At 54.1% G+C, this 17726-nt stretch overlaps 1 protein-coding gene across 9 annotated transcripts in view; it reads left to right on the top strand.

Moving 5' to 3' along the window:
* LOC115344448 (protein CEPU-1) overlaps positions 1–17726 on the top strand; it is a 352367-nt gene that overhangs the window by 307423 nt on the left and 27218 nt on the right. For all 9 annotated transcript variants that reach the window (XM_030021741.1, XM_030021744.1, XM_030021740.1 and 6 more), the window contains one exon: positions 15261–15386. In XM_030021741.1, the coding sequence (XP_029877601.1) occupies positions 15261–15386 (126 nt within the window). The remainder of the gene's footprint in view (positions 1–15260; positions 15387–17726) is intronic.

The following is a 17726-nucleotide window of genomic DNA, read 5'->3' as shown; positions in this document are numbered from 1 at the left end:
TGAAGGATCCCAGCACAAGCCACAAATTATTGCTGTGCTGCAGGGCCCGGCAGGCAACCCGGCGCACGCTGCGTGCGAGAGGAGGGGGTTTCATCCAAGGGCGCCGGAGCTTGGATGAAAGGCTTTGCTGCCCCGGAGAGATACCCACCGATATACCTACCTGCTGGGCACCGAGCCCTGTGCAAGTGAGAGTCTCCTTTGGTTCGAGGACTTATCCCGAGTCCCCAGACTTTGTGAGACGGGGCAAGGGGTCTTTGTGCATCCCGAGCTGCGCGCCCCAGGCAGTGCCCTCCGTCGCCTGGGTGGGCACGGGGAAAACTACCCCCCTTCCCAGCTGGCAGCGCAGCTTGTATCAGGGCTGGATAGGCTTAGCGGGGTAGGCAGGCAGCGAGGCTTGCTGCTGCAAAAGGCGTTTATTATTGCAGTGCTGGTCGTTGCAGGGGAGGCTCTGCAGCTCAGCATCAGTTGTCAGCATTTCACGCAGCCTCAGGCGTGGCGGCGGTGAGGTTGGATATGGCTCAAGCAAGCGGTGTCCTGGCTGGGGCTGCGAGATTGAACGTCTTGAAGCATCTGTTCCTCAGGCTCGCTCGTTCAGCCCGGTTTCGTGGGGCTCGCCCCGAATCTGACAAACGGTGCGAGGCAACACGTTGGCCGAGCGTGGCTGCTGGGGTGGCTGTCGATTTTGCACAAGGCGCAGGTGACATCTCTGTGTCACGCACGGGCTCGCTGCAGTTTTCGCCAGCCTCCAGGGGAGGGAGTCAGAGCTGCCGATCTGTCCCCAGCATCTCGGCCGCATCCCTGCCGCATCCCTCGTCCTGCCCAGGGATGCGCGCTTGCCGTGCCACCGCGCCTGCCGGCCGGGCTGGATGCCCCCGTTGCTCGCTTGCACCCCTGAACTACCTACACCGCCTTCTCTCTGGCTTGGTAGGCAGGGATTTATCCTCTGCTTTGAGCCCTTGGGCTCCCTCTCGGCTTCTCAGCCCATGTCCGTCCCTTGGCGGCTCTTCTCGGTGCATTTGAAACCTGCATTTGGGTGCGCTGCCGCCTGCTTGCCCGCATTTCACAAGCCCAGCCTCCAGCCCTAGCACAAATCTGGGCCTGTTCTGCGAGGCAGCTGCTTGGCTCCCCTTGTGCATCAGCATTTGATCTCTCTCCATGGGTATTTGGACTCTGACCACCGCTGTAATTCCTTGTTTGTCCTTTAATAAAAGACCCGTGAGCCCCCTTGACACCGGAGCTGGAATCGGTGGGACCTGGGGTGTCCTGCGTGCCAGCTCTTCGTGGCAATCTGGTACTGCATCTGTCCTGCCAAACCGGCTCCTCCGGGAGTTACATGTTTGAAAACACGAGCAGCGGCTCATCTCCCATTCAGTGTTTTTCTCCATCATTTGCTTTATTAAATATTGATTTTCTGTTGCATTATTAAACCTTAAGTCCCGAGCATAAATTCAGGGTTGATACTTTAATCTGGCTCTTCTTTTTGGCCTTTAGAACTGATTTTTCCGGCCAGTCCCCCCGGAGGCAAGTCCAGAAGTGAAAGCCTGTTGCAGAGGCTCAGGGAGTCGGAGAGCAGGAGCAGGGGGCTCTTCCCGAGGGAGTTTGGTCTCTTTGGTGCAGCCTTTGCCATCGAAGGCGGCATCCACAGGGATCCTGGCTTGCAATCCTGCACAGACCATGGGTGAAAGGAGGTTGGGGAGGCATCAGCCAAGCTTTTCAGGGAAGCTTGTATGTTACTGTCTGGGGGAAGGATAGAGCCCTCTCTTTTTTTTTTTTTTTTTTTTTTTGATAGTGTGGAGGGATTGCAGTCCGAAAGGGGAATTTAGTCTGGAGCCGCTGCGTGGGCAGAGTGGCCGTGAGGCATCCCTCCAAATGCCCCGCTCTGTTTGCTCCCTAGGGATTTTGCTGCCTCGCTCCACCAAAATTGCCGTGCTCAGGAGCAGCGCCCTGTGCCGGGGAAGGAAGCCGCAGATGGCGGTGTCTTGTCCTAAATGCATCTCTTAAAACGCAGCTCCTGGGCGATGCTGTACAAAGCTGTGCTTTTCTGCCGTACAAATCCCCCCCCGGCGAAACCAGAAGTCGGTCTCGGCCAAAACTCCAGGCAAAGCCAGAGGCGTGCGGGTGGTGGGATCGCTGCCGGTGCCAGGCTCGACAAAGCCACCGGCCAAGCGGGAGCGGTGCAGGCGGCCACCGGCACGTCCCTGATAGCCAAGGTGGGTCGTGTTGACCCGCACCGGCTGGGCTTCGCTCGCCTCCCCTTCCCTATCGGAGAGCTGCACGCAGCCAGCCGCTGCCAAAGCCCCGCGCTGCCAGCAACCAGGTGTCTGAACATGTTTCCAGAGCCAAGATAATTCCGCAGCCAAAAGGGAGGAGGGGAAAGCAGTGTGGCAGCGCTGGCAGGTTCAGAAGGATCAAAAAAATAAGGAGGGGGGGGAAAAAAAAAAAAAAAAAAAAAAAAGAAAGGCAGGGGGAGGCTTGCAAACGGCTTTTGGATCCCCATCCAAACGGGGCACGCTGGGCGGCATGAAACCCGCGCCTGGCAGCCGGCGCGCTGAGCAGTGATTTAAAACCAGGCTCCCAGTGGCAGGGAAAGAGGCAGAGGGGGAAGCAGATGTGAACACAATGCCGGAGATAAAGGAGAGGCCAAGGGAACAGCTGCCGAAGAGCCGGCCGGGCCCTGCCGCCTCCTGCGGCGGGCACCGAGTGCTAGAAAAGCTCCAGCAAATATCCACGAGCTTAAGGATGGGCTGAAGGGAGTCACTGAACCCATGGGAGAGTGAAGTGGAGGACCAGGGGGGAAATGTCGTGTTTTCTGCGCTGTTTTTTCTTGGGTTTTGAAGGAGAGGTTGAAGCTCGGAGAAGGGCGGTTTCATTGAAACACGGGGAGAGTTGTGATCTTGTTTTGCCCTTCTTTTCCCATCTGTTCTGGTACTGCAATGGAGGAGAAAGAGATTTAGCAACGGGGAAAGGGGAGGAAAAGTGGGAAGCAGAGAACAAAAAGGCAGGGACCTTTGGAAAAGAGGTGGATATGTGGTCCTTCAGAAAAGACATGGAAATATGGTCTTGAAAGATTTCTGGTTTGGGTTTTTGGGGTCCGGCTGGTTGTCTGTCTGAGCAGTTGGTGGTGCGGAATAGCAGTGAGTTCCCTCTGCCCCGTGCCTTGGAAACGACGTGCCTTTGTTTGTTAGTCTAGAGCCGGATCCCTGGAAGAGCCCTACAGCACGGCCCCACCGGCTGCAGGCAAGGGGATGGGGAGGTCTCATTGCTCTAGGTGGACCCATGCTCGTTTTTCGTGTCTGGGTTGCTGATGCCATCTAGCCAGCAGTCGAGATGCCCAGAAGACTTCAGCTCTGGGTTCCTCTCCTTTCCTCCAGTAGCATCTAGCGTAAGACTGGGACAAGGCAGTGAAGGTTGCAGACCCTGACCTGGCTTTCTGTCCTACGTGAGATGAGCTGAACAGGTCTCAGTCCACCCCGTTTGCTGCCAAAGCCTCCCCATCACCAAGCCCTCGCGGTGACTGGGCTCCCCAAATTGTACCCGGGGCTGTCCTTGCCTGGACCAGCCTTGAGACGAGGGGTCAACAGAGAAGTCTTGCCTGGACCAGCCTCGAGATGAGGGGTCAACAGAGAAGTCTTGCCTGGACCAGCCTCGAGACGAGGGGTCAACAGAGATGTCTTCTCCATGGTTTGCCCTCCTTGTAATCCCTCCTCCTCCCAGCCAGCCCGAGAGCTTCAGCCTTTGATCCTCCTCCTCTTTTGCAAACACTTCTCTCCGCTTGTGGAATTAAATCTCTCTCGCAGTGTTTTCCTTCCCTATCTTTTCTTTTTGGCCAAGTCTGTCTGAAATATTATTTTTTTTTTGCTCCTTCAGCAGCAGGGCTATAAAATTGATGGCCTCGCCAAGCTTTCCGAGCTGAACGTTAAACCCTTCCTGCCTTGGCTCCAACAGGAGTTCATTACTTTCTGAAAAGCTTCGTTGTCTGTTTGTGCTCAGATGATTGTTGTTGTGGAGGGGAGGATGCTGTCAGCGGAGAGAGAGGAGGAGGGGCTGGATTTGGCCAGGACTGCTTTGTAATCAAACCCTGCTCTCTTTTCGTTTTAGCAAATTTTCAAATGGAAATGGCCTCTTTTAGCAAAATTGAAATACCGGCACCCTCCCGAAGGCAGGAGCACAAAACTCAGGCCCCTAATTAACATGCAGCAAAAGGTTGCATCGCTCTCGGAGGCGGTAGGAAAACGCTGCTTTGCAAATTGCCTGCGAGGACGATGCTCAGCCCTGGGCAGGTGGGAGCAGGGGGCTGCTCCAGTCGCCCCGGGCTTAATCCGTGGGGTAGGCACGTGTTGCCACACCGCCTTTCTCGGTGAACCTGTCACAGTCGTCCCTCCCGAGCTTTTTCATCCTGGGAGCTGCCCTGGGAAGGGTGAGCCCCATGCAGTGCTGGCAGGGTCCCTCCGGCACCGTGATTTCCTTGTTCTGGTGCTGGGGGTCACTGGGCGGGTGTGTTTTTGCATGACGCAAATTCCTTTCGGCCTTTTCTGGCAAGACGAAGCAGAAGTGTTTTCTCTGGTTTACCCTACGCCGATGCTTCTTCTGGCTCCCCGTCTACCTCCATGGTTTTTCGGCACTTAAAACACAGCAAAGCTGAGGTGATTACAAGGATTGGAGATGCAGTGACACTTCCCTGCCAACTAGTAATTGATTTATTAAAGACATTACAATACATTCATGGTTGAGCGTAAGAGTTTCCTTTGAACTCGCTTGAAAATCCAAAGGGATTGTGCCTGTTTGCAAGTACCGCGGGCAGAATAAATCTGCGCTCCCCCATTGCCTCCCCCCCGTGCTGCCGCAATTTCATTTCCCTTTGACTGGCGCGAGTAAATATCACAGCTCGACAACTCCAGTCCAGTGACCGGTGTGATCCAATTTAATAGCATTTAAAAATTCAAAGTGATTGTTAGCCAAATGGAAATGTAAGATTTCATACCCAGCCTGCCTTGGGGAGGAAAGGAAGAGTGAGGGAGGGTGCGGGGGATGTAGACAAATGGACTAGATAAAAAATAATGGAAAGTAACTTAATTAAAGAGGCTCAAGCCAAGTTAAAAACAGTAATGATTTTGAATCGGAGAACCACAGGTTTTAAAAATGAAAGGGAAAGAGGAAAGAAAGGAAAGGAAACTGTGGATAAAGAGCCTCCAAAATGATTAAATGGGAGGAGGTGGCGGCGGTGGCATAGGAAGGAAGGGGTAAAAATAGTCCTTCCGTGAAAGGTAAGAGCACACGGGGAATAGACGGTGCCATTGATGAGGCTGGGCATTAGAAAGACAAATAGGGAAATTAAAGGGCGCTCTGGTGGGAGATAACTCTCTGTGGCTTTTCTGGCGTTCTCGGAGGCGCGAGGGTGGCCGAGAAGAAGGCTCCAGGGCTTCGTTTAGGAGAAACGAGAAACGAAGGAGCAGTCCTAATGGAAAAGGAGAACAGCCCCCACGTACTTCGGGCACGCCGATATCCCTGCCTTGCGGTAGCATTGCCTTCCTCCTTTTCCTTTCCTTTTAACTCTATCAAACATAGCCTATTTGGGTTGAAATTTGGTAATGAAATTTTAATTGTCCCTCTGTGCATGCGGATATCCTGCTGTGCTCTCTACAGCCTGATGACTAATTTTTAACCGCAGTGCTCTTGTCTCCTGCGGCCCATTGGAAATACCTGGCCTGGCAGCCGTCCTGGTGCCTTCTCCGTGCTTCCTGAGCGCCGCGGAGCCTGAAGAGCAGGTGCCGACGGAGCATCGATCCGAACAGGCGCTTTTGGGCCATTTGCTCTTTGGGCCTCATTTCCCTGTCTGTACAGTGGGGATAATAACGGTCCCTTATCTCATGGGGCGGGGGGGCGTTTTGATGATAGGGTTATTAATGCCCACGCTGCTGGCACACCCCGAGAAAGCGGAGGCGGCGATGCTCGCAGGTACCGAGAGAAGCCGGGCATCTGCGGGAAAGGGTTGTCCTCGGGGCACGTGAGATGAATTAAAGTAGCAGAGACCAACCTTACCTCTACCCTTGCTGAACCTTCTGAGAGCTAAACCTTGCGGTGCTAAGATCGCTCTTTTAAGGACATTTTAAGGCGTGGGAAGGACAGTGTGCGTCATCGCTCGGGCTCTGGATGGTTGGTATTTGCTCTCCTGCTCGTTTCTGGCAGCTTCGGCCAAGCCTTGGGTTGATCCCCTGGGTTTGGGGTGGTTGGCGTGTTGGGTCAAGGTGGATGCTAATGAGGTGCCTCGGGTAGGGTGCAGGATGGGAAGTACTCCATGGGAAGGGTGAGGAAGGCTTGGGGGGGCTCTTGGAGCCCGAGGAGGAGAACCTGCGAGAGCAGGGCTGTGTAAACAAATTACTAAGGGGAGGAGGGAGTGGAGCGGGGCATCTTTGGGAAGGTAGACCTGCCTCTGCCGGAGCGACGGATGGGTTCACGAGTCTTGTGCAAAGAGGTGTGTTCCTATGGGGACTGGAGGAGCGGCAGCATCTGGAGGCATAAATCACCTCACCCGTGGTTCGTTTTGAACTGCTGGGCCTTGCCGACCTCCCGCTATATAAGCAAACAAACAAACGGTCTGGTCACAAGTAGCAGCCTCCGGACCACCTCACTGGAGAATAATAGGGCCGTGCTCCCCGCCTGATCCGTTAATTTTTCACCGGAGTCAAAGGCGAATGCAGGAGGAAGCCCAAGCAGAAGTAAAGCCTCTGGCTGGAGCACGAGGAGGCACCTGCAAGGGCTGGAGCTCAGCGCACAGAGGGTTTGGGGACAAGCGGTGATGGCACGGCACCCGTGGTGTTAGAGATCGTTTGCATCCAACCCTGCTCCCTGCACCGACGAGGGCAACTCTCTGCACATCCAACTCTTGCTCCCCGTCGTGTCCCTCCCCTAAGCTTGATGCCGGCACAATGCCTAACGGCAGTTTGCAAGCGGTGATGTCCAGGAGGGCTGGGAATGCAGCCTGCGTTCATCTGCTGTCTCCTTTTTCACGTGTTCATCGAGAGCCCCGTGGGGCAAAGGCTGTATTTTCGTGTCTTGTTGGTACACCACTGAGCACAGTGGGGTCTGAGGGTGTCAAAGATGTCGTAGGGGAGCTCAGGAGGGGAGGAAGGATATAAATAGTTAGATAAATAGAGGTGAAAAGGACGCAGATAGACCCAGAAGGTACAAATAGACTTCACTTGCAATTCAATCAAAACTGCGGGCTTTCACTCGGTTCAACATTAACGCCACGAATCTCGACAGCGTTTGAAGCAAAACCGTCGGGCGCCCGGCGTCCGTCGCAGCGTTTCGGGAAGCGCCGCTCATCCTCCTGCAAGGGCGGGCGAGCCACCGCGCTTTCCCTGGGCACGGGCTGCGCGACTCCTCGAATTAGATTAGTGTCAGTGTGGAAAGCGTAATCGTAAACACTTACTTTGTGCTCGAGTCGGGGGAGAGGGAGCACGAGTGCGAGAGCGCGGAGATAAGAACAAATATGCGAGAGCGTAGTGTGTTTTTAATGGAAGGGAGATTTATTTCTCTCTGTGTCTTTTTAAGCCTCTAGATAGATCATAAAAAAACCCAACCCAACCCACACACAACCTGTCTGCCTGAAATAGCCAAAATGTAATTTAAAGAGCATCATTTTAACTACTACTTCACTTCAGAGACACCTGCCCTATATTCATTGGAGATGCAGGCTGCATTAGAGCATCTGATTTATCTTTGGAAAGGATGTTTGAGCTCCTTTGTTGCTGCCGGGTCCCTTTTGATGACTGAAATGGCGCAGGGCTGGTTCGGCGCGTCTAGCCCTCTGCGTGATTCCCGCTTCTCATGGACAGAGAGCTGGTGGGGCACAGGGAGACCCTCCCCGCTCTCCAGGAGCAGGGTGGAGAGCAGGACCTTCACCGTCGGTGTGGGGCATGGCCCCTTGCCCTCTGGCTGGTTTTGGGGAGACGAGCTGAGGTTTTGTGCCGAGTTTAGCGGGACAGTGCACGCTGATGGACCAGGCAAGGAGTATCGTGTAAACTCGCTGCTCGTTGGTACGGGAGACTCCAGGTTGACTGGGTAGTGTTATTGTTATTGGCACATCTGCTCGAGATGCGTGCCCTAAACTAGATCCGTGCATCTTGGCTTACGTGAGCCCTGGCTACGCATAAGCTGTGGCTCATACGACTGTCCCCGTGCAGAAATCTCCCCACCTACAGTTCCTGCGACCATAGGCTCTGGGTATCTTACCATCTTATGTGCCGTTGTCTTTTTAATAAGCCTGCAAGGAAGAGAAATACTTGTCACTGTGTTGATAGAGAGATGAGACGCAAAAAGACCAAGCGTTTTGCCCAGAACTGCTCTGGCAGAGCAGGGAGCGGTGCAGGCATCAAGCTGTCCTTCTCTGCAGCTTATTGACCTGCAGCAAGGAGGCTTTTCTACCATGAAAAGAAAAGGAAATTCCACAAATCGTGATTTTCTCACGGGGTGTGACCCAGTGGAGGAAAGGACCCAATGTCGTCCTGCATCCCTCAGGAGATGGCAGTGCAGGGGCTGGTCCCAGAAAGCCCCGAGATCCCGGGTGGCTTGCTTCTGCTGGGGGACAGCTATCGAGGACGAGGGAGTGTGAGGACGAGCGGGAGGAAAGACGGGGAGAGGAGAGGTATTGTCAAATCCCTAGCTCGCCCTTTCTGATCTGAAGTTCACTTGTAATATTTTTCTTGACTCGGGTTGCTAATGCGTTTTGTTCTCCAGAGTGCGCGTGGCCCGACTTCCTGCGCAGCCTTTAATTAGTTTCTGGATGATGACATCTCCACTGAGAATCATCTCGTCGTGTCCCTCCGATCTCGGGGGGAGATAAAGGAATCTAATAAAGACATTCAGCATTTCTAGGTGATGGGTTTGACAAGCTTCGTATTAACAAGGAGTCGCGTTCAAACTTTCTCAGGCGCCCTCGGCACGCTGCGGCTCATCCCCACGCAGGGACTTTTCCCGGGGGGTCCGACGGAGCCTCCATCGGCACCGGGTGGGACGAGAGGGGCAGAGCTGGGGACCCTGCGTCCCCAAGCAGGGTGAGACAGAGTCGCTGTCAGTTTGATGGTCATCCTGGACATAGTTGTGAGAGAGGCTGTCGTGCCTCGAGGAAGGGTGTCAATAACGGGGGAAAGATGATGCAGGTGTCTTAAGGTTTCGAGATCCTTCAATTTTCTGCTTTTTATGAGGCGTTGCTTGACTTGCAGGGGGGAAATCCCAGGTGGCTCGGAGTGCAAAAACTGGAAACTAGATCCTTGCTCCATGTGGCGTGCGTGGAGCTGAAAATGAGATCTGTCTAGACAGGGAGCTGAACCGTCAAACAGTCCTTGTCCATCTGCGTTTCTTCATGGTTAACGAAGCAAAAACTTTATTCTTAAATCTTTATGGGGTTCTTTGGGTTTTGGGGCGTTGTGGGGTTTTTTTGGTTTTTTGATAATTTTTTTCTGAAAGAGGAGTATGAAGTAGTTTATAAAGGAGATCAGCATCGTTAGACTCCTTTTAGAGAAGGCAACAAAGTCCAGAGCAGTGTCAGGACTTCCTTTGGGCATCATAATGTGAAAGCAGAACTCGGGTCTCCCAAACCTAAATGATGGATTCTGCCTGCTTTATAAAGCTGCTTATTAATAGTCATGCTAAGGAAACTGTTGCTTGATTCCCCAAAGGTGTAGGGCTTGGTGTCAGGTGTTTCTTCCTTTTTGTGGTAGGAAAAATTATGTAGATCCCTTCAGAGCCTTGAAAGCAGGGGACCAAATCCAGCCAGGCAGCACCCTGGCTCCTTAGGGTAGCGGCAGTCTGGATCCAGGTTGGTGACCCGGACCCGTCCGAAAGTCGGGAAAAAGTCCTTGTGCTGGAGACCCGACTCTCTTTTCGTGCCACATTTATTTTGGCGTATCCCTTGTCGACTGCGGTAGGAGTATTGCTGATTTATGCTGTCGTAAGTGGAATCAGATTGGGCTCCCTTTTGGCACTTAGCTATAAAGTTTGTCTGCAGAAACCCTGCTGCTTATGTGGTGAATTATACCCTCGTTCACAAATGCTTTACTAATGAATGATTGGAAACGTCTTGTTTCCCCCCCTCCTCCTCTGAATTATTATGATGCCATGCCGTATAACCTGCTGCAGAGGCGGGCGTAAAAAATTTTGTGTCCTCCAAGCTCGGGAGAGCTTTGCTGCAGCAGGAGCCGTTATCCGCTTGGGAAATCGTTTAGACACATCTCGGTGCCGTATGACACGTCTCATTACGCCTTGCTTTAAAACGAGCAATTGCCATTAGTTATTTATTAATTGCTTATTAAGGTCGTGACGTATGTCCTCTTCGTTTCCAGGCTTCTTTCTTCATGTCTTTGGCTGCCGCCAGGTTTGCTCGGAGGGGGCTCGGTCCCTCTGCAAAGCCGAGCCGAACCCAGCACGCCGGCGGGGAAGGGGGTGATCGTGCAAACCCAGGGCAGAGGCGGCCCCGGGGGCCAGGATTGGCACCTGTAATTGTAAGGGGGTTGTATTTGAGCCTACGTGACCAAGCAGCATAGCTAAAAGCAGGCTCTAAGGCTGCGTTTGCCCTTCCTCGCGCCCGGTGGACTTCTTCAATACGGCTCCTGAGCTGTGTTGATATGACGGAAGGATGAAGCCCCCTCCGCTTTTCTCTTAATTATGGTTGTGTTAGAGTGACACAAACTGATTTAAAAGCCCATTATAATACACCTGTAATTGAAGGCGCAGGTCTCTCAGTTTGCTCTCTGCCTTCCTTAAAAAGGCAGGAAGGTTTTGAACGCAAAAGAGGGAGAAGGCACGACGGAGGCGCCTGGCACCGTGGCAGCCGGAGTGCCGTACCTTCTCCGGAATCGGTGGCTGCTGCCGGAGCCAAAGAGACTGCTCTGGTTACGACCTGGAGGGGTCAGATGGGGAGCCCGATGCTGGGGTCCCTGCCTTGCGGCTGGTCCCGGCTGGCTTTGGGGGACCCCTCCGTTGGCTGGCCGGGGAGCGTGGGCTCGGTCCGACTCGTAGCGTTGCCGTGAGCAGGGCAGGGGCACCCGGGGCTCCCCCTCGCCAAGTCCCACAGGCGGGACCTGTGGTAGCAGTGCTCTGTAAAACGTGGGGAAGTCTGTGGGCGACAGCGGTAAGACACCGTTATTAAAAGCAGGAGCAGCGGCAGCCTGACGTTCAGGAAGCTGCCGGTGCACATCACAGATCACCTGCAGAACGCGAGTCTGAGTCTCCCTCTTTTTCTTTCTTCGAGACACTTTTATAGTTGTTCTTTGTTGTTTCCTTTGATCTGGAGCAGATGTCGCTCGTGCCGGAAGATGGAGGTTTGCGTGTTTTATGAGAGGGAAGCGAGGCGTTCGCTAGGCTTACCGGGAGAGCCCGCTGGCTTGCAAGGCTGCCGCCGGGGGCTGCGAGTCCTGCGCGACGCCGGGCGCTTTGCTGGGGCAAGCACCCGCTCTGCCCAGCTCCCGCGTGAGAAGGGATTTGCAGGTCTGCAAAGGCCCCGCGTGTATTGCTTGGCTCCCAAAACTTGGGTAGAAAGAAGGTGGTTAAGGCAAAAAAATGCCATTGCTCCTTGAAGGCGACCGGCTTGGTGAAGCTCATCTGAGGTCTCCTTCCCCGTCTCTGGTGGAGGGGTTGTTCCAGGTCCACGCTCCCTTAACACTCGGGGGCCTCCTTGCCTCTCGCCTGACGCGTGGCTGAAATTTGGGGTGCCCGCGGAGCCCAGCCGTGCCGAGGGAGGCAGCGGCAGGGACGCGGCAGCGGGGGGACAAAAGTGCGGGTGAGCGGCGTGGTCGTGGCACGCAGGGAAGATGGATGGGGAATTAACGATGATAGAAGATGGCAGGGCCGAGGGGTACGTGCATGGGATGGGTGAGCTTTTGCACCTGTGCTGGCTCTGGGACGGGTGTTTGGAGGTGAAAGCATGGCAGGGATATAGTCTGTGCCGGTGGCAGGAGGGTGTCTGTGTGCCAGGGAATGTATCTGTGTAGGCAAGCGCATATGCTTGGATCCGTAAAGACATATATCACCTGACTGAACGCCCTCGAACGTGTAACGCGCCATATGGTTTGGTTAAATATTTAAGCAAGCTGCTTTCTGTCCCAGAGACTCTGCCTGTACGAGCGGGCGCCAAGTCCGGGCAAACTGGGGGCATGCCCTGGGCAGCTGCAGCGGCTGAGAGCAGCCTAGAGACCTTTCCCATCATCACGGCAAGGATAGGGGAAAAAAAGAAGCCGTCGGATCGATAAAACACCGGCCCACCTCTGGGGAAATCTGCGCTGTGTCACTGGAGCAGCTTGGCCAACACTGCCATGTTTAATCACTTCTGAGCAAGAGAGATGCTGAACACAAAAGGACTGCCCGCAAGGAGAGGGTTCCCGCCTGGGAAGCCTGCGTTTATTTAGCTTTATTTATTTATTCATTCCCATAGGGGCGCAGCTCCATCTGCGTCCCGCGTTCAGCATAAGAAATTTCTCCTCTGCCCTGTTGCCACAGCGATGCCAACTGACGATGAAAGCGTTTTAACGCAGAGGGAACGGGAGCACTGGTGACCATTAAATACTATTAAATATATACTTGTGATCGCTTGTTTAGTAAGGTTTCCCTCCCTTGTGTTGTAAAAGCCTTACAACATACCTGTTCAGTCTCCGGAAAGGCATTTTAAATGGTTCATGTGGTTAATTATTCAAACATTTAATTAGCATACAATAACCGTCGTGTTAAATCCTACCACTGCACGTTTAATTTAAGCGTTAGCTAACGACTTTGCTGACGTTGTCGCTCTGGTTTACTTCCCAGCCATTCCTGCCTCATCTCGTCCCAGGTGGGCTGCAATAAATTGCCTCTCCCCGAGCATGTCCTGAGCTTGCCGGGGCACATTGGGCTTTTTCCCTGGTGCGTGAGCGGCTCGAGCTGCTTTCGCGCTTGTCAGAGAGAATCGCAAAGTCTCCCGTTGCCCAGCCGAGCAGCAACGCAATCATCTCTCCTCCTCTGCCCGCTCTGAGCAAAATTTAAATCTCCTGTTGTATTGCTGAGGAGGAGGAAGATGTAACGGTCGTGTTTCAGGAGATCCAAGTTTAATTTGTTTTAACTACGTTTTAGAATCTGGTCAGTTGATTTGATTACAGATTTTTGCCCCTCGCCTGGGCGGGTGCAAATCTGTGCGTGCGGTACCGGAGTCACAGTGCAAAGTCTGACTTGATTTTTTTTTTTTTTTTAAGTCTCGGTGAGCTCTGCAAACATGCTGAATTGGGTTGATGTGGATTCCGTAGTTAAAAACATCAGAAAGGTTCCTCTGTGATTTAGCGAGCATCGCACTGAAGATGATAAATACTGCTCTAGTTTTGTCAGGCCTTGCAGCTGGAAGCTATTGCTTCTTCCTGGGCGATGGCGGGCAACGCGCTCCGCCTCCACTTGTCTCTTTCCACCTCTCTGAAACGGCAACGGTAATACCTCCTTGGCCTATTTTTGTTGTCCAGACCGTAAGCTCGGTCTTTTTAAAGCGCACATGGGTTTCCTGGCTAGTGGTCCCAGCCTCGCCAGGAACACAGCGGGGCAGTTGTAGCGCCGTTGTAATTAATTGCATCTCCTCAATGGACTACTTGGCTATTGGCAGAGCATCTCCCAGCATCGTGAGGGCTGGGGGTCCCGGGAGGCCTGTGCTGTCCCCTTACGCTGGGCTTAATGACACTGATACATATTAATATTTCTTTTGGTGTCATCTTCGTGCCCTCCGCTGTCCTGCCCCAGAGCTCCCACTGTACTGGGAGCGTCTGATCCATAGTTGTCCTCCGGCGCATGATTAGCGGATTAGCCGTCGTGCCCAGAGCAGCAAAAAAATGAACTCCCAGAAGCCCTTCAAAACAGAGAATAATTCATTACCCACCTTGATTTCCACTTAAAATGTACTTTAACTACACTTCCAACTACAAACCCTAAATCACCCTCGTGTTCACAAAAAATCCATCATTTTTTATTTTATTGCACGGCACTGGCATGACATAATCCCTTCCAGAGCGTCTCGAAGCGCTTTACGGATCGATAAATTACTTACCTGCACAGCAGAGGCAACGCATGCAAGGCCATTGCAGTCATTCCGCCTCCGTGCAGCCCCGGGAAGGTGTTGGGAGGTGGGGAGAGGCACGGAAGGGGTGCTCGGGAGTGGGGTCCGAGTCAGGAATAGGGGTGTTGCAATGGTCTGGGCTGCAGCTTCAAGCGGATCGATGAACGGGGCTCTCCCAGGGAGGGTGGAAGGAGCAGGATGCTTTGCAAGTGATTTGTGACTCTCCTGCAAAGCGCCGCAGCAGGGTGCCGATCCGCTGCTAGGCTCCGGAGAATGGCCTGAAAAAGAAATAAACCGAGGAAGGTGATGGTCTTTATTATGTTCTGCAGGTGCAGGCTGATAACAGCAGCCGATCGTTTTTCTCGTACAGCCCTGCCACAGAGCTTATGGAAACCCCAGCCCTCCCTGGCAGCCGCAGCGCGTCCTCCGCTCGCGCAGCAGCAGGGGCCGAGCGCTCCCTGCTTGCTCCTTATCCCTTCTCCTTCTCAGCCTCCCTGTTCGTCACCCCCGGTCCCATATGCGTGTCCTCTCTTTGGGTCCGGGCCCCTCATATCTGACCTGCTCCTGAGCGTTGGTGACGGCGGTGCCAATGCAGCAGAACGGCTTTCATCACGATTGAATTTCCCTTCCGTTGCACCGTGATAGACCTTAGAGGCTCCTCGGTAGACTTGTCGTCTTCGTGCCCAGCTCCTCTTGGTGCTTTTCTGGTTGCAAGGGCACGACAGCCTACGCAGCTGCGGAAAGAGCTGCAAGCCACGTGCGTGCTTTGGGTGCTCTCGTTGCGCCAGGAGCGACTGCTGCCTTTGGGGGAGTTTGAATTGGGGGGGGTGTTTTCTCAGTCGGAAGCGGCTCTGCTGGAAAGGGTTTGTCGTGGCTGGGAGGATGGGATGAGCACTGGAAGCGGGGTGGGGAACAATTATCATCCCGCGCACCACGGAGGTGCTGAGGAGGAGCTGTCTCGAGCCTCCCTAAAATGACTGAATCCCCTCCGGCTACAATTTCTTCCCACTTCAACCCTGTCTTCTCTGCCCCCCCTTTCCTCTGTGTGTTCCTGTCAAGTCAGATGAGACTGATGGGCTACCGCATAGCTTGTCGAGGTGGAGGGAGGAAGGAAATTCAGCCTCTTTCACCCACGTCTTGAGATTTGGGTTGGAGCAGAACCAGTTGCGTTTTCATTTCCCTCTTTGTGTCGTTGCAGTGTCTCCGAAAATCACCGAGATCTCTTCTGACATCTCCATCAACGAGGGCGGCAACGTCAGCCTCACTTGCATAGCCACGGGCAGGCCAGATCCAACAATCACCTGGAGACACATCTCGCCCAAAGGTAAGAGCCAAACGTTACCAGAAACATTCTGGGAAGGGCACAGCGGCATTTGCGAGCGGCTGGGGAGCTGTCGTTGGCTGGTTTGCGTGGCACTTCACTTGCACGGAGAAGGTGATGTGCGCCGAAAAGATGTGACTTAATGCGGGAGTTGATGACTCTGGTGGAGAAACATCCACCTCGCTGGCCTGGGAGAGGAGCTTACGGTTTTGCTTGTGCGGAGGACTAGCAGTAGGTACCAGGTTGGGGTTGTCACGCTTCAGAATCGAACGTGCTTGTCCAGCCCTATTTTTCAGGGAAAAGTTTTCAGGGAATTCTCGCACGTCGCTTCAAAGGAGCACTGTAAATAGCGCCCATGAGCAGGAAAACACACGAAGCGTTAATTGGTGGCCTTGTTAATTGGTGGCCTTGTTAATTGGTGGCCTTGTTAATTGGTAAGCAAAACCTGAGCAGAACCGCGTGGGTGCGACTGCTGGGAAGCAAATTCCCACATGTGCCCGTTCGGGAGCATATATTAACCGTTTCCCAGCTGCTGTTTGGCATCTGCTTTGCGTTTTGCTGCCCTGTTATTCCCGGGTGGCTGCGAGGTTCTCACCAGCGAGCTGGGGGTGAGATCTGGGGGTTTTCGGTGGGATGAGCCATCCGGCCAAGGGGCAGTGCCTGGCTCCGATCCCCTGATCCCATCTAAGCGCTTCAGTTCAACCTCGGTCATTTTTCCCCTGAGGTTTTGCAAACGTGGGCTGTTGACCCAGGCAACTGCCTCGAGTTCTTCTCGGGGATGCCCCGGCCGGGCTGTCCGGCAGCCGAAGGAGACGATGCGGCAGCGGCAATGATGGATGGTGCCGCGTCTGCTCTCTCTGTTCAGCTGCTTGACGATGGCTGCAGCGTCTCGGTGCGGCTCCATTGATTTTTTGCTATTTGTGTGCTCTGTAGCAAACTGCTGGGCTGGATCCATCACTCCCCATAGCCCTGGCAGAGAGCGAGCCGAGTTGGCAGCATCTCGGCCCCTTCCCTTGACAGAAGCCTCTGTAAAAACCGTTCCCCCCTGCCCCGGTGCGCGTGTCAGCCGATCTGCCTTAGGTGGTCGTGCCTCCGAGACGGTGGCCTTCAGCCGGGGTCTGGGCATGGATGAACGATGGATAGAATCTGCAGAGTGTGGATCCAGGTGCTCCTCTCCGGCGCCGAGCGTCTATCCGTGGCATCGAACTTGCTGTTGCTGTAGCTGTCACCATGGTTGAGGCGGTCCATGCACTCCCACCTTGAAGCCTTTTTTCTTTCTCCTCTTCCTCTTGTCTACCCTGACAATGTGTTTTTGTCTCGCTCGACCTCCTCACCACCTGTTTTTCACGTGCGCCTCATTTTCCCCGCATCCCCGCTCTCCTTCCCGTATCCCCGCTCTCCTTCCCGCATCCCCTCCTGCTCCTCCAGGACCCTCCTCTCCCACTCCCGTGCCCCTTGCTGCCTTCTCCCGCACGCCATCCATCCTCTCCTAACCAGGCTCCCGGCTTACGACGCCTCTCTCTTTTGCGAGGGCTATTTTCTGTGTTTGCTGCCATCCAGCAGGTTTCTTTCCCCAGGGAATCTTTACCTGCGCTTGAACCAGATGTTTCCATTTTACTTAGGACTTAGCTGCTATGGAAACTGAGGATGCACCAGGAGAGGAAGAGTGAGCTAATCAGAAATTACCTGTGGCGCTGTGTAATTTGCAGCAGCCGCTCTTACCTGATTTTGGCCATGATTAGGCATTCTGCTTTCAAAACTCAAAGGGAACAAATGATCACAGAGATTTACTTGAGTCTGGCCTCCTGCTGATGGAGGGTGCTGAGCCCCAGAGGTGGGCCGAGACAGCTTCGGTGGCTGCCCGTCTCCGTAGGCAGCTCCTCTGTTTCTCTCTCTGGGTCTGCCAAGCCACCGAGGGGCACCTCTGCTTCTCCATTTTGCATTCGGCGCGCGTAGGAGAGACGAGGATTGGAAGCGTGGGGACCGAAATAAGAGCCCCAGGGCAGGTGCACAGAGGCGTTATAGCAGATGCCGAGACCGTAACCCTTTCTCTAGTAGGATGGACTCTAATTTGGAGAGCCAGGAGTGAGTGGGGACCCCAAGCTAGCTGCCAGCCCCTCTCTTGGTTGTAGGTCTGCCTCGCCGCTCATCCCTGGGGAAGTCTCGAGCGAGCCGCCTCCTGTTCCTGCTCGCCGTCTTTCTCCATCTCGCTTGGAGTGGTGGAGAAAAGGGACGAGGGAGAATCAGTTAAGGGAAAGCTGGTGCATAATTTAAGGGTTTACATAGCAGATGGGTAAGCAGCTCTCGCCCATGTCACTGGGGAGAGGCTTTGATAGTGCCGTC

The sequence above is a fragment of the Aquila chrysaetos genome, chromosome 8, assembly GCF_900496995.4.
Source record: "Aquila chrysaetos chrysaetos chromosome 8, bAquChr1.4, whole genome shotgun sequence".
In the NCBI taxonomy this organism is placed as follows: Eukaryota; Metazoa; Chordata; class Aves; order Accipitriformes; family Accipitridae; genus Aquila; species Aquila chrysaetos.
Note: the sequence above shows the minus strand (reverse complement) of the source record. Positions and strands in the feature narration are given on the sequence as shown.